Source organism: Lolium perenne, chromosome 6, assembly GCF_019359855.2.
Source record: "Lolium perenne isolate Kyuss_39 chromosome 6, Kyuss_2.0, whole genome shotgun sequence".
NCBI lineage: Eukaryota > Viridiplantae > Streptophyta > Magnoliopsida > Poales > Poaceae > Lolium > Lolium perenne.
Window position 1 is genome coordinate 38,777,861 of NC_067249.2, and position 25,155 is coordinate 38,803,015.

General features: G+C 45.2%; 1 protein-coding gene and 2 non-coding genes across 3 annotated transcripts; 1 reads left to right on the forward strand and 2 right to left on the reverse strand.

Annotated features, from left to right (window-relative positions):
- The first annotated feature begins 8,464 nt into the window (after positions 1-8,464).
- Positions 8,465-13,026, forward strand: LOC127309708 (two-component response regulator ORR24). Its single transcript, XM_051340459.2, has 6 exons — positions 8,465-8,612; positions 8,723-8,878; positions 10,455-10,805; positions 10,907-10,983; positions 11,268-12,548; positions 12,657-13,026. The coding sequence occupies exons 1-6, from the start codon at positions 8,465-8,467 to the stop codon at positions 12,696-12,698; spliced, it is 2,055 nt and encodes a 684-aa protein (XP_051196419.1). The 3' UTR covers positions 12,699-13,026.
- A 3,632-nt stretch (positions 13,027-16,658) lies between these two features.
- LOC127311091 (U2 spliceosomal RNA) lies at positions 16,659-16,856 on the reverse strand. The gene has a single exon (XR_007857580.1). It is a non-coding gene; the product is annotated as a U2 spliceosomal RNA (small nuclear RNA).
- A 6,966-nt stretch (positions 16,857-23,822) lies between these two features.
- LOC127311098 (U2 spliceosomal RNA) lies at positions 23,823-24,022 on the reverse strand. Its single transcript, XR_007857587.1, has one exon. It is a non-coding gene; the product is annotated as a U2 spliceosomal RNA (small nuclear RNA).
- Between the last annotated feature and the right edge of the window lie 1,133 nt (positions 24,023-25,155).

Here is a 25,155-nt window from a genome sequence, read left to right on the forward strand (position 1 = left end):
TTAACTTCGTAATCTACAAGAGATCACAATCATAGCCTACGCCAAGTACTAACACGGATGCACACACTGTCACCATTACACCGTGCAGGAGGAATAAAACTACTTTAATAACATCACTAGAGTAGCACATAGATAAATTGTGATACAAAACACATTGCAATCATAAAGAGATATAAATAAGCACTTCACTATGCTCTTCATAACAGTGAATAAGTATTCTGTGAAATATAGCCTAAGAGACCCACACGGTGCACACACTGTCACCTTTACACACGTGGGACAAGGAGTCTCCGGAGATCACATAAGTAAAATTCACTTGACTAGCATAACGACATCTAGATTACAAGCATCATCATATGAATCTCAATCATGTAAGGCAGCTCATGAGATTATTGTATTGAAGCACATAGGAGAGAGATGAACCACATAGCTACCGGTACAGCCCCGAGCCTCGATGGAGAACTACTCCCTCCTCATGGGAGACAGCAGCGTTGATGGAGATGGCGGTGGTGTCGATGGAGGAGCCTTCCGGGGGCACTTCCCCGTCCCGGCGGCGTGCCGGAACAGAGACTCCTGTCCCCCAGATCTTGGCTTCGCGATGGCGGCGGCTCTGGAAGGTTTCTCGTACCGTGGCTTTTCCGTCTCGAGGTTTTAGGTCGAGGGGCTTTATATAGGCGAAGAGGCGGCGTCAGAAGGTCAACAGGGCGACGACACTATAGGGGGGCGCGGGCCCCCCCTTGGCCGCGCCGGCCTAGGGTTTGGTGGGCATGTGCCCCCTCTCTGGCGGTTCTCGTGTGTTCTGGATGCTTCCGGGCAAAATAGGAACCTGGGCGTTGATTTCGTCCAATTCCGAGAATATTTCGTTACTAGGATTTCTGAAACCAAAAACAGCAACTGGCACTTCGGCATCTTGTTAATAGGTTAGTTCCAGAAAATGCACGAATATGACATAAAGTGTGCATAAAACATGTAGATAACATCAATAATGTGGCATGGAACATAAGAAATTATCGATACGTCGAAGACGTATCAGCATCCCCAAGCTTAGTTCCTGCTCGTCCCGAGCAGGTAAACGATAAACACAGATAATTTCTGGAGTGACATGCCATCATAAACTTGATCATACTATTGTAAACATATGTAATGAATGCAGCGATCAAAACAATGGTAATGACATGAGTAAACAACTGAATCATATAGCAAAGACTTTTCATGAATGGTACTTCAAGACAAGCATCAATAAGTCTTGCATAAGAGTTAACTCATAAAGCAATAATTCAAAGTAAAGGCATTGAAGCAACACAAAGGAAGATGAAGTTTCAGCGGTTGCTTTCAACTTGTAACATGTATATCTCATGGATATTGTCAACATAGAGTAATATAATAAGTGCAATATGCAAGTATGTAGGAATCAATGCACAGTTCACACAAGTGTTTGCTTCTTGAGGTGGAGAGAAATAGGTGAACTGACTCAACATAAAAGTAAAAGAAAGGTCCTTCAAAGAGGAAAGCATCGATTGCTATATTTGTGCTAGAGCTTTGGTTTTGAAAACATGAAACAATTTTGTCAACGGTAGTAATAAAGCATATGTATCATGTAAATTATATCTTACAAGTTGCAAGCCTCATGCATAGTGTACTAATAGTGCCCGCACCTTGTCCTAATTAGCTTGGGTTAACACGGATTATCATTGCATAACATATGTTTCAACCAAGTGTCACAAAGGGGTACCTCTATGCCGCCTGTACAAGGGTCTAAGGAGAAAGTTCGCATTGGATTTCTCGCTTTTGATCATTCTTCAACTTAGACACCCATACCAGGACAACATAGACAACAGATAATGGACTCCTCTTTTAATGCTTAAGCATTCAACAACAGATAATATTCTCATAAGAGATTGAGGTTTTATGTCCAAACTGAAAGTTCCACCATGATTCATGGCTTTAGTTAGCGGCCCAATGTTCTTCTCTAACAGTATGCATACTCAAACCATTTGATTGTGAAAACCGCCCTTACTTCAGACAAGACGAACATGCATAGCAACTCACATGATATTCAACAAAGGTAAAAAGTTGATGGCGTCCCCAGGAACATGGTTATCGCACAACAAGCAACTTAATAAGAGATAAAGTGCATAAGTACATATTCAATACCACAATAGTTTTTAAGGCTATTTTGTCCCATGAGCTATATATTGCAAAGGCGAATGATGGAAATTTAAAGGTAGCACTCAAGAAATTTACTTTGGAATGGCGGAGAAATACCATGTAGTAGGTAGGTATGGTGGACACAAATGGCATAGTGGTTGGCTCATGGATTTTGGATGCATGAGAAGTATTCCCTCTCGATACAAGGTTTAGGCTAGCAAGGTTTATTTGAAACAAACACAAGGATGAACCGGTGCAGCAAAACTCACATAAAAGACATATTGTAAACATTATAAGACTCTACACCGTCTTCCTTGTTGTTCAAAACTCAATACTAGAAATTATCTAGACTTTAGAGAGACCAAATATGCAAACCAAATTTTAGCATGCTCTATGTATTTCTTCATTAATGAGTGCAAAGTATATGATGCAAGAGCTTAAACATGAGCACAACAATTGCCAAGTATCAAATTATTCAAGACATCATACCAATTACTACATGTAGCATTTCCCGTTTCCAACCATATAACAATTAACGAAGCAGTTTCAACCTTCGCCATGAAAATTAAAAGCTAAGAACATATATGTTCATACGAACCAGCGGAGCGTGTCTCTCTCCCACACAAGCATTTATTCAAACAAAAACAAAAACAAAAACAAACAGACGCTCCAAGCAAAGTACATAAGATGTGACTGAATAAAAATATAGTTTCAAGAGAAGAAACCTGATAAGTTGTCGATGAAGAAGGGGATGCCTTGGGCATCCCCAAGCTTAGATGCTTGAGTCTTCTTGAAATATGCAGGGATGAACCACGGGGGCATCCCCAAGCTTAGACTCTTCACTCTTCTTGATCATAGTATATCATCCTCCTCTCTTGACCCTTGAAAACTTCCTCCACACCAAACTCGAAACAAACTTATTAGAGGGTTAGTGCATAATAAAAATTCACATGTTCAGAGGTGACACAATCATTCTTAACACTTCTGGACATTGCCCAAAGCTACTAGAAGTTAATGGGACAAAGAAATCCATCCAACATAGCAAAAGAGGCAATGCGAAATAAAAGGCAGAATCTGTCAAAACAGAACAGTCCGTAAAGACGAATTTTAAAGAGGCACCAGACTTTCTCAGATGAAAATGCTCAAATTTAATGAAAGTTGCGTACATATCTGAGGATCATGCACGTAAATTGGCAGATTTTTCTGAGTTACCTACAGAGAGGTAGATCGAAATTCGTGACAGAAAGAAATCTGTTTCTGCGCAGTAATCCAAATCTAGTTTCAACCTTACTATCAAAGACTTTACTTGGCTCAACAAATGCAATAAAATAAGATAAGGAGAGGTTGCTACAGTAGTAAACAACTTCCAAGACACAAATATAAAACAAAAGTGTTGTAGTAAAATAAACACATGGGTTATCTCCCAAGAAGTGCTTTCATTATAGCCATTAAGATGGGCTCAGTAATTTCAATGATGCACTCGCAAGAAATAAGAGTTGAAGCAAAAGAGAGCATCAAGAGGCAAATTCAAAACAAATTTAAGTCTAACATGCTTCCTATGCATAGGAATCTTGTAAATGAACAAGTTCATGAAGAGCAAAGTAACAAGCATAGGAAGATAAAACAAGTTTAGCTTCAAAAATTTCAGCACATAGAGAGGTGTTTTAGTAACATGAAAATTTCTACAACCATATTTTCCTCTCTCATAATAATATCCAGTGGCATCATGAGAAAACTCAACAATATAACTATCACATAAAGCATTCTTATCATGAGTCTCATGCATAAAATTATTACTCTCCACATAAGCATAATCAATTTTATTAGTTGTAGTGGGAGCAAATTCAACAAAGTAGCTATCATTATTATTCTCATCATCAAATATAGGAGGCATATTGTAATCATAATCAAATTTATCCTCCATAACAGGCGGTACTAAAAGACCAATATCATTATAATCATCATAAATAAGAGGCAAAGTATCATCAAAGTAAATTTTCTCCTCAATGCTTGGGGGACTAAAAATATCATGCTCATCAAAGCCAGCTTCCCCAAGGTTAGAATTTTCCATATCATTAGCAACAATGGTGTTCAAAGCGTTCATACTAATATGTTCCATAGGTTTTTTAATTTTCGCATCAAACCATCCATGTCTTAAATCAGGAAATAGAATAAGAAGTTCATTGTTGTCCATTATGCCAAACTAGTGTAAACAAGAAACAAAAAGATGCAATTGCAGGATCTAAAGGAAATAGCTTCGAGCACAAACACAACGGCGCCAGAAAAGTACTACCCGGAACCGGAGTATGAGTGCCTTTTACCTTTCCTCCCCGGCAACGGCGCCAGAAAATATGCTTGATGTCTACGCCCCCTCCTTTTCCTGTAGACAGTGTTGGGCCTCCAAGAGCAGAGGTTTGTAGAACAGCAGCAAGTTTCCCTTAAGTGAATCACCCAAGGTTTATCGAACTCAGGGAGGAAGAGGTCAAAGATATCCCTCCCATGCAACCCTGCAACCACAAAGCAAGAAGTCTCTTGTGTCCCCAACACACCTAATAGGTGCACTAGTTCGGCGAAGAGATAGTGAAATATAGGTGGTATGAATAAATAGTAGCAGTAGCAACGGCACCAGAAAAGTGCTTTGCCCAGGACAGTAAACAAGCAGTAGTAACGCAGCAGTAGTAACGCAAAGAAAAAGAAACAAGCAGCGATAGCAGTATTTAGGAACAAGGCCTAGGGATCAGACTTTCACTAGTGGACACTCTCAACATTGATCACATAACAGAATAGATAAATGCATACTCTACACTCTTGTTGGATGATGAACACCATTGCGTAGGATTACACGAACCCTCAATGCCGGAGTTAACAAGCTCCACAATTCAATGTTCATATTTAAATAACCTTAGAGTGCATGACAGATAAACACGACTAAACCAAGTACTAACATAGCATGCACACTGTCACCTTCACACTATGTAGGAGGAATAGATCACATCAATACCATCATAGCAATAGTTAACTTCGTAATCTACAAGAGATCACAATCATAGCCTACGCCAAGTACTAACACGGATGCACACACTGTCACCATTACACCGTGCAGGAGGAATAAAACTACTTTAATAACATCACTAGAGTAGCACATAGATAAATTGTGATACAAAACACATTGCAATCATAAAGAGATATAAATAAGCACTTCACTATGCTCTTCATAACAGTGAATAAGTATTCTGTGAAATATAGCCTAAGAGACCCACACGGTGCACACACTGTCACCTTTACACACGTGGGACAAGGAGTCTCCGGAGATCACATAAGTAAAATTCACTTGACTAGCATAACGACATCTAGATTACAAGCATCATCATATGAATCTCAATCATGTAAGGAAGCTCATGAGATTATTGTATTGAAGCACATAGGAGAGAGATGAACCACATAGCTACCGGTAAAGCCCCGAGCCTCGATGGAGAACTACTCCCTCCTCATGGGAGACAACAGCATTGATGGAGGTGGCGGTGGTGTCGATGGAGGAGCCTTCCGGGGGCACTTCCCCGTCCCGGCGGCGTGCCGGAATAGAGACTCCTGTCCCCTAGATCTTGGCTTCGCGATGGCGGCGGCTCTGGAAGGTTTCTCGTACCGTGGCTTTTCCGTCTCGAGGTTTTAGGTCGAGGGGCTTTATATAGGCGAAGAGGCGGCGTCAGAAGGTCAACAGGGCGACGACACTATAGGGGGGCGCGGGCCCCCCCTTGGCCGCGCCGGCCTAGGGTTTGGTGGGCCTGTGCCCCCTCTCTGGCGGTTCTCGTGTGTTCTGGATGCTTCCGGGCAAAATAGGAACCTGGGCGTTGATTTCGTCCAATTCCGAGAATATTTCGTTACTAGGATTTCTGAAACCAAAAACAGCAGAAAACAGCAACTGGCACTTCGGCATCTTGTTAATAGGTTAGTTCCAGAAAATGCACGAATATGACATAAAGTGTGCATAAAACATGTAGATAACATCAATAATGTGGCATGGAACATAAGAAATTATCGATACGTCGGAGATGTATCAACGTATCAGTCATCCCCTCTCCGGCTACCTCTACCCCCCCCCCCCCCCCCCCACACACACACACACCGGAGATCTCGTCTTCCTCTGTGGCGTCTTCCTCGGTAGGGTTACGTACCCTTCCTCCATGTGCTCCCACACCAACCACCTCTCTGCGTCATGCCACCATCAGCACCAGGTCCACCTTCCTCACTAGTGCCGACCTGATTCCGCATCGTACGCACTCCATCCTTCACCATCACCATCACCGCCTTGTCCATAGTGGTGCTCCTCTCCTAGTTCTCGAGCTTGTCCATCGATTATACGTTGCGCCACCATCGTGTTAGGTCGCGCCACACACTGCACATGTCATGCCACTGGTTCAGCTCACATCGGCTCCACTGCCTGCGCGGGTCTCCTTCATCTCATGGTGCATTCGACGTCGCCTCAGCTCCCGATGCCTGAGCCGCCCCTCCGATCATGCTCATCATGCATTGCATCATGTCACGCTGTCGCTTGGTCTAGGTTGGGTTGCCGCTGCAAAATAAACATGGGGGAGAGAAAGTATGAACAAGCTCATGGTGTTTCTCTCTCTCTCTCTCTCTGAGATGTTGGCCCTACAACATGTATTTAGTATTTGGCAGGGTGTCACTAAATTTCGTATGAACCCTGTGGATCCACCATCCATATTCGGACTGAGGGCATATGCCGCCTGGAGCAACCTCGCATTTTTTAGTGGTGTTTCACTTGGTACGGAGTTTTTGTCGTTTCTCCATTTTCACGTGATACGTTGACTTCATGCAATCATTTATATCACCAGGTAAGCCATTGAACATACCGTTTACGTGAGAAAGATTGGATTTATCATTTATCAATACAATGCATCCGATTCACCAGAAAACCCAACTTGGGAATTAAGACAATATATATCTTCGTTTTAGCTTATGTCTTTGCAATTTGCCTGCTCAGAACTAAAAGATAATGGGTTTCAACATGTTCGTTGCATCTTGGTGGCCGGAAGGTATGGATTTGAAGCATGTCCAATATCTTTGATTTGGGAAGAAATTTTGTACCAAACATTTATTTGGTAAGCCTATGAATTTTTACCGTCCATTGACAATTTTGTGCCCAATAATACCTATATTTTTTCCAGAAAGTCTTAAGGCCTATATTTTTTCCAGAAAGTCAAACTATGTTAAGTTTAACTAAATTTTTATAAAAAATCATTCACATATCAAATACAAAATTAGTACTATTAGATAGATAATGAAATATATTTTCATGTGCTATCTACAAAATATCATATTTATTGATAGATTATTTTAAAATTTTGGTCAAACTTTACTTGCTTTAAGTTTTCTAAAAAAATATGAGCCTTAAGCCTTGGAATGAAGGTAGTATTACATTTATGGATGGTTTCTTACAGGGAAGCACTTACACAATGGCGTGGAGGTTAGGTGGAGCAATTATGAACCGAAATTCACGGGAGGTGAAATTATTTGGGCCAACGAAAAGGGTCCGTAAGTCTTTAGCATTATTGATCTTATATGCCTCCTAAATACTGCTTAAAAAAGAAGGGGCGAGTTTAGTTATGCACAAGTATGAGTATGTGTTCAAGCCTCCCCATTTACCAAAAGACCAAGAAACATAAAGAAAAGAAAAAAGGAAATTAAATTAGGCACACTTACGGGTGTTAATTCTCCGCATTAATGATGGTAGATTGGAGGAAGGTCTGACCGTCTCTCTCTATATCTGCTACCATGAAAGAACAGGAGCCCTCCGTTGCAGCGGGTGATCTCACTGCCACTCCCAATTTTGGTTTGTAGCGAGAAACCAGCAGCCGTGCCCGAGGTTTCGGTGCCCCTCCCACCGGCGACAACACAAACAGACAAAACTGGTGATAGAAAATTAAATTGTAACGCCACAAATTAGAAATTATGGAGTAGAAGACTGCGGCGGCACACGGGGCACGTGAGTGTGCGCCTTCCCTCTCCGGTAGGGGACCACGGCGTGATTCCCACTGCACCTCCCTAGAGCCCCCCGACCCTATAAATTGCGCACCCGTACATCCTAGAGACCATCCACCTTGCTCTCCGCTCTCTATCCAAGTAGACTGTTCTTCCTCCTTCGAAGGAGCCATTAGAGGAAGGTTGGAAAGGTGGGGTTTTAGGGAGGATTGGTGTGGTGTTTTTGGGGTTTCTCCAGGATTTTGGGTGTTGTTTCCATTTATATCTTCTTTAAGTATGGGTGCTCTTTCCTTATATATTTTTTAAACAGGAAGGCATGGCCAGCGGTGAACGAAGGCATGGAAAGGAACCGGCGGTGGTGGCGGAGGACAACTTCCCGGATGGGCTGCGCGTGCTCGCCGTCGACGACGACCCCGTCTGCCTAAGGGTCCTGGAGGCCGTCCTGCGCCAGTGCAACTACAAGCGTGAGCGCTCTCGACCTACCTCCTCCTCCTCTCCTTTTTCCCTAACCCATTAGAACCAGTCAAAGCTGGAAGTAATCCTTAGCATGCTTGCTTCCTTGGGTTTGATGCAGCAACGATAGTGACGGATGGAAGGACGGCGCTGAAGATGCTGAGGGAGGAAGGCGAGGAGCAGTTCGACCTGGTGATCACCGACGTGCACATGCCGAACATGGATGGCTTCCAGCTCCTAGAGATCATCGGCCTCGAGATGGATCTGCCAGTCATCAGTATAATTAATCTCTCTTGCACTGTCCAGCTTTGCCATCCTGTGTTTTACTAATTATTTGCTGTCTAGCTCATGGTCATTAAGAACGTTAATTAGTCCTCATCATGCGGTTAGCAATGTTTCTATATATGGCTCATAAATGCATTAAGTTGTATAAAAGCACGTGCATATATGTGTTGTTGCGCGCACACACCTCCTAGTTTTCGTAGAGAAAATCAAACGATTTTTTTCTTGAATTGGGGACATGCAACTTTTTATTAAGTTATCATCAATGAATGCATCATGTTTATCAACATGGAGCAATGCGGTCACATCTAATGCATCATCTTTATCAGCGTGGAGCAATGCGGTCCCATCTAAGCGTTCATATTTTAGCTTGGATGGCTAGCGGGAAGCCGAGCAGAGGTGCAATGACACATGGGTTAGGTGGGGATGACGGGACCGACTATGGTGGCGGTTCATGAAGGCGAGGTGGTAGAAGAGACGACTGGCGAGGATATGGTTATGATTAGGACTCATGGGAGATGGTGACTCATATGAGGAGCCTCTCGACTATTATTAGAATCCCAGTCTTTTGGAAAGAATCTAATTTTAGCCCGAACCAATATGATCCCATCTGACCGTGCATCAGTCAAATTGCACGGCCAGTGGAGCGGAGGTGGTGCGACACATGAGTTACGTGGGAGAGGGGTGCCAGTCCATGCGGGTTTGTGGTACAAGATATATAATTCTAGATAATTTGGTTTTATTAATTTTATACATAATGCATGAACTCTGCAGTTCTATACCAGTAATACGAAAATCGAAATAAACAGATACATGTGTGTATTAGCTGAACTCATGATGGGTCTTCCAGTAATTAATTATTAAAGTCTCCTCTCAACTAATTTCTATTCATGCTTAAATAAGAGACAGTTTTTATACCTCACTTGAGATCAGTTGATGGTCTTTAAACCTATTTACGCCTGATAATAGCATATAAAGTAGGAGTGCCCCTTTTATGCAGATGCATGTATTGACTGGATCTACCATATGGATGGCATATAAATTTGTAGTTCCATCAATTTTAGAGAAAGTGTAACTAAAACACATATTTATTTGTCTAAATTGTAATGATAAAACTGTTTGCCATGCAGATAATCATACAAAACCTGAAATTTCAGATGACCACTTTACATGTATAAGAAAATTTTCTGGGAGGGTAGCTACTACCTAATAGGCTAGGGAAAAAAGGTGGTCAATAACACTACTTGATCTTGAAGTTCAGCAATAATTAGAAATTATGAACATGGTGTGATTGTTTCCATATATGCATTGTGTTACGGTTAGTTCTGTGGCCATTATTTCCGATTCTTTCTGTTGGGTGTGTAAACTTTACCCCGTTTATTTTACTTTGATGCATCAAACTGAACGTTATCGTGATGCAATTTTGCCCATCATGTGCTCCAATCGGACTGTCACTAAAAATATTGAACTCAAATATTTGATCTGGACTCATGAGGATAATTCGATGTCAAGTTTTATAGTTTTTAAATTTCCAAATTCCAAAGCTAAGTCTCTGGCCAAATGTCACGCAGTGCTATCTGTGAACGGAGAAAAGGCAACCGTGTACAAGGGGATAAAGCATGGGGCGTGTGACTATATTGTGAAACCAGTGAATATCAAGAAGATCAGAAACATATGGCAGCATGTTGTAAGGAAAAACCACGTCGCTGATGATGTTGAACAGAGGGTGGGGCAACCAGTGATTGTTGAGGGTGGCGCAAAGAGTAAGAAGTGCTCAAAGAAGAAGATGAATGATAGAGAAGGTTCTGATGACAACAGAGAAAGCAGGAGTGTTCGGACCACCCGGAATAAACCAAGGGTGTCATGGACCGGTGAGCTGCACAACAGGTTCCTGGAAGTTGTCAACCAACTCGGCATCGACAGTAAGATCTCACAATTTTTTTCATTTCTTATTCACCAAAAATAATTTTATGGTTCTTGGATTTGTTTTAAGTAACAAAATGTTATGATTACGTAAATGCAGGGGCGGTTCCAAAGGCGATATTACAAATGATGAATGTCCGTAACCTTAGTAGGGAGAGTGTTGCGAGCCATTTACAGGTTTAACTTCTATATATCCTTATGCTTGTGTTCATATTATTTCCGGACTAACAGATTTTCGTTTATTAGTCCAACCTTTAGTGATGCATCTTTTATGTAGATGTGTGTGAGAAAATAATGTTTCCTTTGTGAAAATGTGGGACATATCTGATATGTTGCATGCCCCCAACATGTCTAGTGCTTTTGAAACACCTTCAGATCTTTTTTTCTTCGCACATGCCTTCCATTTCTTTGCCATGAGCATGAATCTCATATATATTGTTGCATATATCTTTTCATTTCAGAAGTATCGGCTCTATCTGAAAAGAGTCATCGATGACCCCACCAAGCCTAATCCTCTGGGTGATTTGTTCGAGCGTAGGAACTCCTACATGGCCATGGGTCACCAGGTCCCGCTCCCGCCGTCATCAGCCCTTTGTTCATGTGGTTCACAAAATCTTTGCGTAGGTCCTCCATCAATATTAGGACCTCAAGGTCTTTCCGTTCAGACCATGAACTGGGCCACGGACACAGTTGGCAATTCTGGCCTCATGCCTAACACAGGAAGCCGCCACGCTTCGGGTCCTCCGGCTGGCCCATTGGAAAAGACATCAGATCACCCAATGCAGGATGCATTTCCTCGTATCCAGGGCCCTTCTCGTATCCGTTCTCGCAAAGCCTACGAGAGCGTCCTGTGTGGGAAACTGTTGGAGGTGAACACAAGCGTGGTGCCTTCCTCCCATCCTGGCAGCTCCTCCTTCCCAGCAGAAATGCAAAATGGTGGGTTGTTAGAACCTGCAAACCAGTTCCCGGTGCAGCCACCAGAACTGATCGGCCAATTCTCCGGTCCGATGGGCATGGCACCTTCTGCGCATGGCGACGCCCAGTTCCAGAACCATGCTGGGAACTGTAGCAATCCATGGCAGAATGTGGCGCCATCAAGTTTTGTTGGTCATATGGTTGGAGCGCCTCTCCTCGCATCATCACAGGTGAATGTGAACCTCCCCCAGATCAACCAGCAACTGACAATCTTTGCGCCCTCATCTGGCCAGATGGCCATGTTTCAGAATGAGCATCAGCTGAATCAGATGGCAGGGACCAACATCAACACCACCACATCAGTGGGTGTGTACAGTGAGCAGATGACGCCATTATTCAACATGGCAAGCAGCACAACCCCAATGGAGATGACCAATGGCAACATCTCACCGATGACTCAGATGATGGTCAATGGCGGAAGCACCAGCTCTCCATCGCCTAACCTTCAGGCGGGCAACCCTGTCGCGCCGCCGGCTCAGATGGTTAATGGTGGTGGAAGCAGCAGCTTCGCATTGCCTGGCCATCTAGACAACTCTGTTGCGCCGCTGACTCAGATGGTTAATGGTGGTGGAAGCAGCAGCTCTGCATTGCCTGGCCATCTGGACAGCCCTGTTGCGCCGCAGACTCAGACGCTTAATGGTGGGGAGAGTGCATCTGGCGTTCTACCTATGCAAGATGACCCAGCTGAGCAGGAAGCTCCTGATGATCAGCCAACCTACACCACTACCAACTTTCTGGAGGATATTTTTGCCAGCATGGCTAGTCAGGTAACAACTTTTCTCATTCACTCTGCCTACTATACATTTCAGCCTCTGCATATGAATTTGCTGACCACATCAGGTGTATCTGAATCTGAACTTCTTTTCTTACTGCAGGATTTCAATCCAGATGCTACTTTGTTTGGTGAAGAATATTAGTCCCTTTGTTCGCCCCACCTGCACCAGAGATGTCTCCGCATTTTGTGCAGGCCAGATGCTGATCATCAAGTCCATGGTTCTTGCAAATTGAATGTGCGGAGTTGTGCAAAAAAACGCCGAATTGTAGTAGGTAGTTAGAAGCGGTGTGGGCTTCTACTTTACTTCAGCCTTTGTTTTAAATTGATCCTCGTGTTTTAAGGATCCTATAATAACTTTATGTTCCCGACGTCGAAGAGGACGTGCGGAATAATTGGCTATACGCATCGTCGATGCCGAGCCCCGGTTGTAATAAGACTTCCATTTTCTAGAATGGAAATAGTTTATGTTATGTCATATGGAACCATTTTTCATGTACTTGTTATCAGTGCAATGCTGCCTCTATTCCTGAGATTCCCCTGCAAATAAAAACATGGCCAGCATTGAACCCGCACATCATAGGCACAGAAGTTCCAAAAGTGATTATTCAAGTTTTATAATTTCTGATGTTGAGTGACAGATGCTACTGAATTTGCAGTTGCACTAATGTGTTATCTTAATTTTCTTTGTCTATCACCGTGTGAATCACAAGAAAATCTTTGTACTTTGTATGGAGCAAAATATTTCTTTCCATCGGACTGTGAAAAACAAATGCCGCCTTCTTACTGCGAAATCTCCAAACTGTCCTGGTTATACTGATCTATCGACCCCTGTATGATCTCAATTTCTTGCCTCCTTTGTTCTACCACCCAGTCTGGATCATCCTTGATTGCAAACCTAAAGTCCAAATGATGAGCCCCTGGACACCACCAACACAAGAAGTATACCATGAGTAAGCAAGTTCCAGAATATTTTTGCTCTGCATATTGTGCTGTATCCTCCTGAGTTAAATGGCCAATATCAGAAGACACAAAGTACACAGAAAGTGATGCCCAGATGACCTGGACAACAACTGTTTACTTGTAAACTTTTATCTAGTCTTTATGTGCATCATAGCGTTTTTGCCGTAATTTTTGAGAAGCTCCACCAAGTAACTGGAAGTGATTGAGCAAATAGTCAGTGTTTTAAGAAGTTATCTATTAGCTTACTGTCACTACTAAGGCAGTAAATCAGTGTAAGTGTAGGCTTCCTAAAGATTGTTACCCTTGACTTGGAGAACATTGCTACTGTCAGCTAGTTTGCTACTATAGGATTGATGTATGCTGTACATTTCATCACAATTAAGATTCAGGTCTCCAATCAAGGTAAAATGTGAAGGATACCTGTTTACCATAGGTAACTGTTGATCCCTCCTCTGTGAGTATAACCAAGGGAATGAACTGCATGGTTGGCTTGTCCAACTTGAAATATAGGATCATAGTGGGTTGCATGTGCAACAAGAGAATTATGTTTACTGGTAACTATTGTGCTTCCTGGGTCTAGCATAGATGTCTTCACGGATGATGATCATTGGGTGTATTCCATGAACAAAAATGACGGTTGGATGTAACTGCCAGGAGCATATCACTAGGGACGGATCTCAAGTTCTTCTGATGCGAACATACAGCTAGTGGATTGTCATCCATTTGTAAACAACTTGTTGGTTTGTTTTCAGAAATAATGTACCATATTCATGAGGAAATATCTCCGTAGCTTTGCACTAGATAAGTGGAAACTCGATTCCTAGAGTTGCTTTATGTTATGATAAAGTAGCAGCATCATGATTTCGATTTAAGTCTTGCATAAACAGTAAGTACCATAGCAAATATGAAATATCAAGCTGTATGCTCGTTAAAAATCAAACCAAGTACAGCAGCAATATAATAGTTCAAAAAAGGATAAAATACAGTGGCCGAACTAAACAGAACATTTTTTATGTTGCAGATGGTTAATTTTCTTTAAGACATACAGACCAACTGTTGTTAAAATTAAATAATTGATTGCACAAGAAAATTGAAAAGAGATGGAAATTAGAGTAACATACATGACAATGGAGCGATGAAACAGATAATCAGAACCATCCTCCTCTGTTTACATCTAGTAAACTCGATAAGCAGGAGCAACCTTTCTGAACTCATCCATTTTGTCAGTAAAACAAAGGAGGCAAATTGCTCATCATAATTGGCAATCAAACAAAGGGATGCTGCATTAGTGTAGGACAAGTTATAAGGAACTTCATGGGACTATACAAGTATGAATGTCAGAATGAACTGTAAAGATCATCCAGATAGCAGAGTGCATGAAGAACAGTGTCACATACCATTAACATAGTCACAGGATCACCTGCGATGAAAACAGGCATAATTTTAGCCCATCCGGAAATCAATAAAAGGGTCTTATAATAATTTTCATACAGCATCACGACCAAAATACAGGAAGAGAGCAAAACATAAAATATGTTATATTGCCGTGAAACTGTCTACTAGAGTACTATAGTTGTCTTCAGTAGAAACTCCAATTTTTCATCAAGTTCAGTTAAATAAACCAATGGAACTCGGAAGTACATTTGCTCTAAGTAGTAAGGCAAACATCATGATAGCATTAACTCCTTAAGTTAGCATGTGACGGCATCATGGTGCACAGGACAAGAAAAAAAAAAGGTGATTGGGTACAGAACAGGGATAGTAACTAACATGATCTATCAACATGACTGTATCCAGCGCATAGGAATCTACTTATTTTTTAGGCAATAGGAATCAACAGAATTGTGGCAGTCATCTTCTGAAAGTTCATCTGGACAAATGTCGGACAATGTGTGAATCACCGTCCACATAAGTCCTTTTCAGTTATGGGTTTCCGGTCTCCAGCTATCGATCAGAAGCTTGAATGGGCCACCAATTGCTGCATCACAAACTAATGCTTATTGCTTCACAGCCCTTGTTCTATTCTTCATCTCTGAAAGATTGGTCGGGGAAAAGGATGCACATGAGAAATTCGATAACAGATACAGGCGGGAGTACAGGGAGATGATAACTTCCTCTTATGCAGAAGAAACTTTTCATGATAAAAATTCAAAAAGGGAACTTTCACAGTACACAATTATGAGAACTGAGCTCTAGCTCAGTGGCAAGGCAAGCGAGTGCGCAGCCAGCCCACCCGGGTTCGAATCCCCATGCGCGGTAATTTCGCAGCAGGGGCGAATAAACCGGGAAAGTCTCATCCTACCTAACAACGTATAGCCAAGGGAGGGATCATTCCCCCGTTGGTCAACGTTTCACAGTACACAATTACACATGCTTTCCATTTGGGGAAAAGGAGTGTTCTCAGAAAATAGTAGACACGGCAATTCTGAACGTAATCAGGAACGGACAACATTATGACTCTACAGCATATATGGTTTGGACATTGCCTCCACTATTATGAAGATGCAATTTATGTAGAAAGCTGGGCGTGTGAGTTTAGTTTCCAAATCAACAGGGTCCAGCAGTCGTATCTTACTTGGTACAACACGACTTTGAGTAGGCAGTCTTTGCCATGACAACTGGCACAGACAACTCATCGTGTTAAGTGAGTAATGTACCTTGAGTGTGAACCTTCTCCTTGGCGCAGTACACATCTGAGCTGATGAACCGAGTATCCCTCCTCCAGAAGCATATGTAGGCAGTGTTTTTCGATAAAACGATCTGTTCCAGGATAGATATTGCGTGGCAACGCATCTGATTTCGGAGAGCATCCGCACTCATCACTCCTCCGACGAGATTTGCCGAACAGCAAACCGGCCATCGAAGCCTATTTTGACCAGCGCCCGCCACCGCAGAGGCTCAAAACGAGGAAGAAGCAAAGAAAGGGTGGAGAACGGAAGTCACCTCGCTTCCAACGGTTGATTGGTTTCCATGGCGCTCTATCATCTCACAACTGCTGTGAAGTGGCGTCAACAGGCACTAGCTTACTCAAGTCTGAACAAGCAAACAAACTTAAACCGGCGAATAAAATTCATTGATTTAGATTTGGTGAACAAGCAAACAAACTTAAACCGGCGAATAAAATTCATTGATTTAGATTTGGTTGGGGTGCGCCAGGCACCGGGCAATAGTGCAACGCCCGGGCGACACGCGAGGGCCTGAGTGGCAAGCCACTGTGGTGGACCCTCCCCCACAAAAAATAAATTTAATATCGTTGTGGACCAATGGCCCACATATCAGATATTAAACTGATAAGAACAGATACTACACTTGATCTTAGCCAAAAGGCCGAGAAAGGTATGCTTTGGAACGCTGCCCTCCGCCTCTTCTCATAGCCTCCCTCGACCGCCTCTCCGCTCTCCACAAGCGAGGTGGGACTAAACGAACGAGGAGCAGCAGCGCAGCGCTTCCTGCTTGAGCAGACCGCCTCCGTGATTTCCTTTCGTCAGGGAGCTCCAAAGCCCAGCAATGAATCAGCAGCCCATTTGTCTGCACGGCCCAGCAATGCTTCTTTCCAATTTCACGTTAAGTTTTCTCGTTATTTTCGGAAATTCGTCTTGGCTCCCGGTAGCATTTGCTCCCGGATTTTTGGGGAGCAAATTTTGTTTTTCAAAACTTTTCAAAAAATTCCGAAAAAAATCATGCACGTACCTGACCATGGCACGCACCAACGTGTAAAATTTCGCTGCGAAATGTCATCGTATGCGTCCTGGGCAAAAATGACAAATTTCCAGATCTGAGATTCAAATTTTTGGATCTCATTTCATGTCAGAAATTTGTCATTTTTGTCCATGGCGCATACAATGACATTTTGCAACGACATTCTACACGTTGGTGCGTGCCATGGTTAGGTACGTGCATGATTTTTTTTCGAAATTTTTTGATAAGTTTTCGATTTGTTCTGATTTTTCGAAAAAATCGGAAGCATATGCTCCCGGGAGCCAAATCGCCCCCTACCGTTATTTTCTATAAAAAAAATTGTTTTTATATCTAAAAACAGAAAAAGAAAAAAATGAGAACAACCACGAGTCCGTACGTAACGATCCGTCCAGCCTAACGATGTACGAACAACAGTGCATCCTTCAGTTGCTGAGGTGCTGGCACAAAGCACTTGTCCTGATCTAGTCGGTACTCGGTGCCATGAACAAACCATTAACTTGTTACCATCAATTTTCTAATTTGGTGGAGAACTTAGTTAGCGAATCAGTAGGTCAAATAATTTTTATAGTCGGTTCAATCAGCTTCAGCAAAATTGGTTCCACGATAAAGGACAAGTAGAAGCAAAATTATGTACGCTATGAAGCTACTCTACCTCACTGGATCCATCACCCAAACAACACATGCGCATGCTCGTCCCTTGATATGCATTATGTAATGGTTTTTTCTGTTGCTTCCGCTACTAAAATAAAATAGTAAAGCGATGCCGATATCAGATATGCAATTTCTGCACTAGTTTAGTGTTCACCGTCGCATGTCGCCATTATTACTGCTTGAGAATCTAATTTTCTTTCTACCATTCCATACATGCATTATACCAAACCAAGTACTCGGTACGAGTGTCGAGTACTACTGAGATAGAGCCAAAGAGCCGTCTACCTATGACTCAGCAACGGTAAAAGAGTGTAAACCACTACGAAGGAAAGTGCGGAAGTGAAGAAAAGTCTCAATTTTAACGAGGATTGTATAATTAAAGAGATTGCTATAATTGGAGCAAAGCCGTGATCTGGTAGACGCCTTGTGTGCTAGACGAAATGCTAGACATGCCTTGTTTGGTAAAAATTTGTACAAAACCTACACCATGGCCACACTGTGTTCGTAACTATTTTCTTTATCGACCCAACTTTTTATATTTGTGGATAAGTGTGTAGTGGTGTCCAAGAATGGTACACAATTCGGTCTTATGGTTAAGTGGAGGTCAGGTCAAACCAAACTAATCCTTAACGCTTATTTATACTAAATACTTTTACTTATTTCTGGATCATCTAGTTTTTAAATATGAGAAGGTTATTTTTATTGCCACCAACTCTACTATACAAGTTAGCTGATATACATCAAAACTTAACTCTATTATGCGATAAAATATGTTACCTTTTCAAGTTTCGTTTTGGGCTATCTTGGTAAGATCAAATTGTAAAAATATTAAAAGTCATTTTCGTCTAATTAATAATTAGTCCCACATAAATGTATTTCCATGCATTTATTATTGTCCATGTTTATTTTACGTTATTTAAATATGTTGATAGAAGGCTTTACTATATAAGTGTACCACGAATATGATCATAGGTATTTGTAGAGTAGAATTATCAAGCTTGGTTGCGACCAACATAAATTCTAGAACCGCCAGGTGCCAACAATTGGGTTGTCCTCAAATTATACTCTCTTGTTAGCATTTCATTTATTAATTATTTTATGGTAATGCCTTTTATTTAACATATTGATTTATAATCATCTAGAGTGCGGGGTCATGTAACTGCAATTCTGCCAACAAGCATGGGGCAAAACCCAAAAACTCGTTTTGGAAAGCACAGGCTATATGCAGCATAATATTTTTCTAAAATTCAAAAACCTGACTTTAAAAAGTTTATAGATGCAAAGAAATTCGATAACAGATAGAGGCGGGAGTACAGGGAGGTGATAACTTCCTTTTATGCAGGTGAAACTTTGATGATGCAAGCTATCATTAAATAATTTTAGGAGGAGAGGCTCTCGGGCGGCTCACGCGAGCCGTTCCAGGGCACCACCAAAACCTAAAAGAGAGCCATCCCGATCTACTTCCTCCGGCCGCTGCCACCGCCGGTGGTGGCGGCACGCCCGAGCGTCGAAGGCGGTGAGCAGGGTCAGCCGTCCTCGACAGGTTCCTCTCGTGCGGGGGGAGACGTCTCCGGGGCGGCGCGGGTGGCTTGAGTGTGTGGAGTGAAGGAGCTCGCCGGAGCGCGGCGGGGCGACACTGAGGAGAGGAGTTGCTTGGCAGGGGGAGGCGGCAAATAGGGAGCGCAATGGTCACGTCGGCACGGGCTGGGGCGACAGCGCAGGTCAAGGCGGCGGCGGTAGCCCAGGAGCGCATCTAGGGATGAGTTCCCTGGCGCAGTTGTCGGTTGTGTGATGCGGACGTGCGGCGGAGCTTCTCGCCGGCGGTGGCCACAGAGTGGGTGGTGGCGGCGCAGGGGCCTGATCTGGGTCCATCTGGGCCCGATTTGGATCCTTTCGGGCACGATCCAGGCTCCAGAGGCCAGGTGCCTTGCTCCGCCGTCGGCCATGAGCGACCTGACGGAGCGTTGGGTGGCTTGGTACGTGCGGTTGGTGGTTTGGAGGCTGCAACCTGTCAAGGTTGGAGGTACGAGATGTGGGCGTCCTTTCAGCCGTTCTTGGCGTTGATGGACCGCGAGGCTTTGGTTCGGTGGCGAGGTGTTGCGGCTGCGGCGGTGCGTTTGGCGAGTTGGATTGCCCCAATCCACCTGGTAGCGTGGGTGTTGTGCGGCTACACGGATGAAAGTCCAGCCCGCCTTGTCAGTGTCGGCTGCGGCGCATGTGGGCGTCGTTCCCCTCCTTGGAGGCGTCGTTGAAGTGTGTCGGCACCCCTCGCCACCGCGGTGGTTTGGTGGTGCCTCCAGGCGAAAGCCTAGGTTCAGTTGAATCGATGCAATGGCAGCATCTCGATGTCATTCCTACGTTGGGAGCCTTGCGTTCAAAGACATAGCAGTTTGTGACTTGTTGCGATCCTCCGGTGCTCGCCGCTTTCCAAGGTGGATTATCCGGGGCACTATGCACGACATCGTCAGAGAGTCCAAGACGACGCCTTTGTCGGAACCGACCAAATCCCGCCGTCTTCTCCTTTGATGGTGCGTTGACAAGGAAAGGTCCGTTGGAGGTTTCGTCTTCGGAAGTGGCTCGCGTGGAGCGAGGCATGGCTCGGTATTCTTCTTGGATAGGCTCTCTTGTGTCAGAGTTGTTTTTTTGTTGGTTAGCCCGGAGTGGAGTCTGCACTGCATTCGTTGTTTGCAGCGAGTTGTAGTCGTCTTGTATTCAAAACTCTGCCTTCTATAAAAATAAGGTACACCTCGAAAAAAAAAAGAAACTTTGACGATGAACATTGAAAAAGTAACTTTCACAATGCACATGCTTTCCATTTGTAAAAAGGAGTGTTCTCGGAAAATACTAGACACATCAATTCTGAACGTAATGCATTATGACTGTAGAGCATATATAGTCTGGACATTGCCTCCACTATTATGAAGATGCAATTTATGTAGAAAGCTGGGCAGACTTGAGCAGCTTACACTATTATCAGTATCTGGTATAGGTTTATTTTCCAAGTCAACAGGGTTCAACAGTCCTATCTGAATTGGTAAAACACGAGTTTCAGTAGGCAGCGAATCTTTGCCATGACAATCGTCAGGGTGACCCTTCTCCTTGGGAACCTTGCGCAGTACACAGCTGAGCTGATGAACTGAGTATCCCACCTCCAGAAGCAGATGTAGACAGTCATTTTTACGAAAATTCGACCTCTTTCACGATATTGGTACACAAAGAGGGGCCATTCCTGGCAATCGCACCTGATTTCACGACACATCCGCACTCATCCATGCTCCGACGGGTTTCCCCTCGTCATCTTGTTCAGATTTGCCGAACAACCAACCTAATCCCTCAGCAGCCCGAAACCATGCGATGCCGCAGCCTACCTTGTCCAGCGCCCGCCGAGGCGTCGTCGACCTCCGAATCAAGCAGCGCCAGGCTCAAAACGAGGAAGAACCGAAGAAAGGGCGTAGAATGGATTTGTTTCGATGGCTGTGGAGTGCCGTCGTGCTTAAGTCATCCCCACTCGTTGGCGCTCTCCACTCCCAAATCCGGACGAAACAACCGTTGGATTGGACGAAATTAAGTCGTGGGGAGTACCGTATTTCCAGTCATCCACCCGGAGTTCGGCGGACATAGTTTAAATTCAAACAAATCGTCGTCCCGCGCTACAAGTACGACCAGTTGATCGGCAAAAGGAGCAAAAGGATCAGCCACAGATCGGCGATCGGAGGGAAATTACACGGAGACGGGCTCGTCGGCAGTCCCGGCCGGCACGGCGGTGTCCGACGGACCAGTTTCCTCACACGCCGTGGCCGAAGCGGCTGCGGCGGCCGACGAGGAAGCAGCGGCAGTGGACGTCGAAGCAGCCGCAGTCGACGAGGTAGATGGTGAGGAAACCGAGGTAGGAGCCGGCGGAGACGACGAAGGACTGGCCGGAGTGGCTCGGAGGATGTCGCTGCGGTGGCCCTGGTACCAATTCCTCGTCTCCTCGTCCATCAGTTTCATGTCGCCGCCGCCCATCAGGAACGCCAAGTCTGTGTTCCTCTTCTTCACCGCCGCCATCGTCTTCAGCAGGGCGATCCGGACGCCTTGGTTGGCGAGCATCTCCCGCCACCTGCCGTCGAACTTGTCGTTCCTCCCGTCGGCGTGCGACCTCAAGTCGGCCCAGCACTTGTCGATCGACGACTGCATCCTGTCGGCGGGATTGTCCGTCCGTTTGAGCTCTTTGAGCTTCTTCTGGCCGAGTTCAGGGCGCCCTTCCGCCGCGCAAGCTGCCGGAGCGTCGGGGTTGTACTGCTCGGTCTTGCTCTTCGAGAGGGTCGTGCGAGTTTCCTTCCACTTCTCGCAGTTCTCGAGGCGGGCGTAGACGTTGAGGAACTTGAACTGCAGGCCGGTGTCGTCCGTGTACATATCCAAAGCTCGGCGCAGCTGGGAAAAAAGAGCACGGCGATACGGGTCAGCTAACGACGATGTACCTCGGTGATGCAGGGTCGACGGAGCATACCTTTTGCTCCAAGTCCTGGCCGCTGATCAGCCGTTTGTCGACCTCCTCCTGTATGCCGTGCCATTTGTTGCACGCCGTCTGCATGATCCCCCAATGGGTGGCCATTGCCTTGTCTCCCCGGTACACGTTCATGTTCGTCTTGTTGAAGTAGGGATCGACGAGTTTGCGCTCCTCGTACGCCTGCCTCACTCGAAGCCAGTATGTGTCGAACGACTGATTGGCCCCGATTATGCCGTTCGTGGACACGGTCATCCAAGCTTCGGCGAGGCACTCCTCTTCCTTCGGCGTCCATTTGATACGCGGTTCGGCAGGCGGCGAGTCCTTCTTCCTCTTCTTCTTCCCCTTCGACAGGTTGGCGGCGGCTTGTGTTGGCTCTTCTTCTTCCTCGTCTTCTTCTTCGACGGCTTGGCTTCCGTCGGCAATATCCTCCCGATGCTCGTTGCGCGCCGCCACAGCTGCCGTCGCCCTCGCCTCCTCTTGCGTGAAAAACCCCGGGCACGCAGCGGCAACGGCCATGAAGAACCCCGGGCTCGCAGCGGCGGCCATGGAGCCGGAGGTGATCATCTCGTGGATCTCCTCTTCGTTCGGCGCCGCCGTCGCACCGAACGGGAGCGGCCCTCGTCGCAGGGCCGGCGAGGTGCCCTCGAACTGGCCGCCGCCGCCGACGTCAAGCTCAGGCGGCGACGGCGTGGACCTGGACAGTTGGACGTAGGCGCCCTCTTGGAACACAGCAGTCGGCGACGGCGAGTACATCGAAGGGGAGAAGGATGACGGGGAACTGGTTGTACCTTGCGTCGGCCATTGGCCGGGGAACATGCCGCCGCCGCCGCTCATGGCCATGCTGATCATCCTCGCTTGTTCGTCCTGGGCCGCCGCCGCCGCCCTCTTGGCGGCGGCTCTTTTCACCCTCTCCGCCCTGCCGCTTGTTTCCACCTCGCGCCGTTTCTCGTCCGCCGCCCACTCGGCGTTCGACGTGCCCGGCGGCTTCGTCTTCTTCGCCCGCATCTTCCTCGCCGGCGCCTTCGGCGGCATTGTGGTGGACGAGAAGACGAGGAGGAGAGTGGTGGTGGACGAGAAGACGCCGCCGGGAACTGGAGCTGGAAGACGAGGAAAATGGCCAATTTCGGCGGGAGAGAATGGGGATATGCAAGCAAATTGGAGGGAATGGGGATATGCAAGCAAATTGGAGGGAAAATCCACAGGATTTGGTTTTCCAGTCGCCGACTACGCGGGTCCACACGATGCTTCCGTCCGGAGTCCCCGAGCGCGCCCCGGGGGACCGGGGATGGCGTGGGCTCGCAGGATGGATGAAGGGCCAAATCCGGACGAAAACGAGGAACCGGAAGCGCGACTGAACCGCCGTCGCCGGGGGCCTGTTCGGGGGACGAGTGGAGATGCTCTTACTATGAACAGGCGAACTAACCTAGCAAACTTGACCGTGAATAAAATTCTTTGAGTTAGATTTGGTTGGGGTGCGCCCGGCACCGGACAGTAGTGCAACGCCCGGGTGACACGCAAGGGCCCCCCAATGGCAAGCCACTATGGTGGACCCTCCCCCATAAAAAATAAATTTAATATCGTTGTAGACACATGACCCACATATCAGATATTAAACTGATAAGAACAGATACTACACTTGATCTTAGCCAAAAGGCCGAGAAAGGTATGATTTGGTCTGGCGCTCTCCGCCTCCTCTTATAGCCTCCCTCGACCGGCTATTCTCTCCCCGGGAGCGAGGTGGGACTAAACCAAAGGAGCAGCACAGCACCAAGCGAACCACCAAGCGAACGAGCGTACCACTTCCCTGCCGTTTGGGAGCTCCGAAGCCTAACAAGGAAACAGCAGCCCATATGCCTGGACGGCCCAGTAAGTTTCGTTCCAATTTCACGTTTAGTATCATGGTGTTCTTTCTCAGAAAGAAATAGAGAACCGACCGAGCTGAGCTGGAAATTATCGCATTACAAGCCCGGACACCAGCCTGAAGATGTACAAACGACCAACAGCATCCTTCAGCTCTACTAGGAAAATTGCTCGTGCGTTACACCGGGTTTGAAGTATTACTCTGATTTTGGTTGTATCATTGATTCTGAGGTATGTTGAGATACACCCAAATTTCTATTCTCATAGGTGTCGCCCTGTGCAACAATTCGGACAAAAGTAATAAAATAAAGTGAACCCTTAGTTTTTGTATACATCATGTGTATCTAAAAGTACAATATGCATAATATGAAAAATCACTTGTTAAAATACATGAAAAGACTAAATTAACTAAATCTTGTTAAATTGCTAAAGAATTAGATTACATAGAAAATCCCAATTTAGTTTTAAACAAGCGAAAACAAAAATAGGATATCAATATTATATCCTAGATTAGAGATTAGAGAAGGCAAGAAAAGATCTAGTCGATACGGTTGAGAAGGCAGAATTCAAAATGATGGCACAAATGACACTTTGATGGACGAAACTCAAGTAGGAACGAATGTTTATCATACGATTCTACCTTGTTCCGAACCAAACCAACTAACGACGTGCAAACCAACAGACAAAACGACGATACTTGCACCAACTGGTGTCATGCGTCCTGTTACTTTTATTTTGGAGACACTTTGCTGATAATCCAGCCAATCTCTTTGTATTTAAACCGGGGGAATTCCTTATAAGGACCCGAGGTGGGACTAAGAGCATCCCCACTCGTTGGCGCTCCCCACGCCCAAATCCGGCGATTGTTTCGTCCGGATTGGACGTAAATCTGGCGTGGGGAGCGCCGAAGTTCCAACCGTCCCCCCGGCAGGATACCCCC

Coding starts and splice junctions, on each gene's coding strand:
- LOC127309708 (XM_051340459.2), top strand. CDS start 8,465: ATGGCCAGCGGTGAACGAAGGCATGGAAAGGAACCGGCGGTGGTGGCG. Junction 10,806..10,906: donor CAACCAACTCGGCATCGACA/GTAAGATCTCAC, acceptor ACGTAAATGCAG/GGGCGGTTCCAAAGGCGATA. Junction 10,984..11,267: donor GTGTTGCGAGCCATTTACAG/GTTTAACTTCTA, acceptor TTTTCATTTCAG/AAGTATCGGCTCTATCTGAA.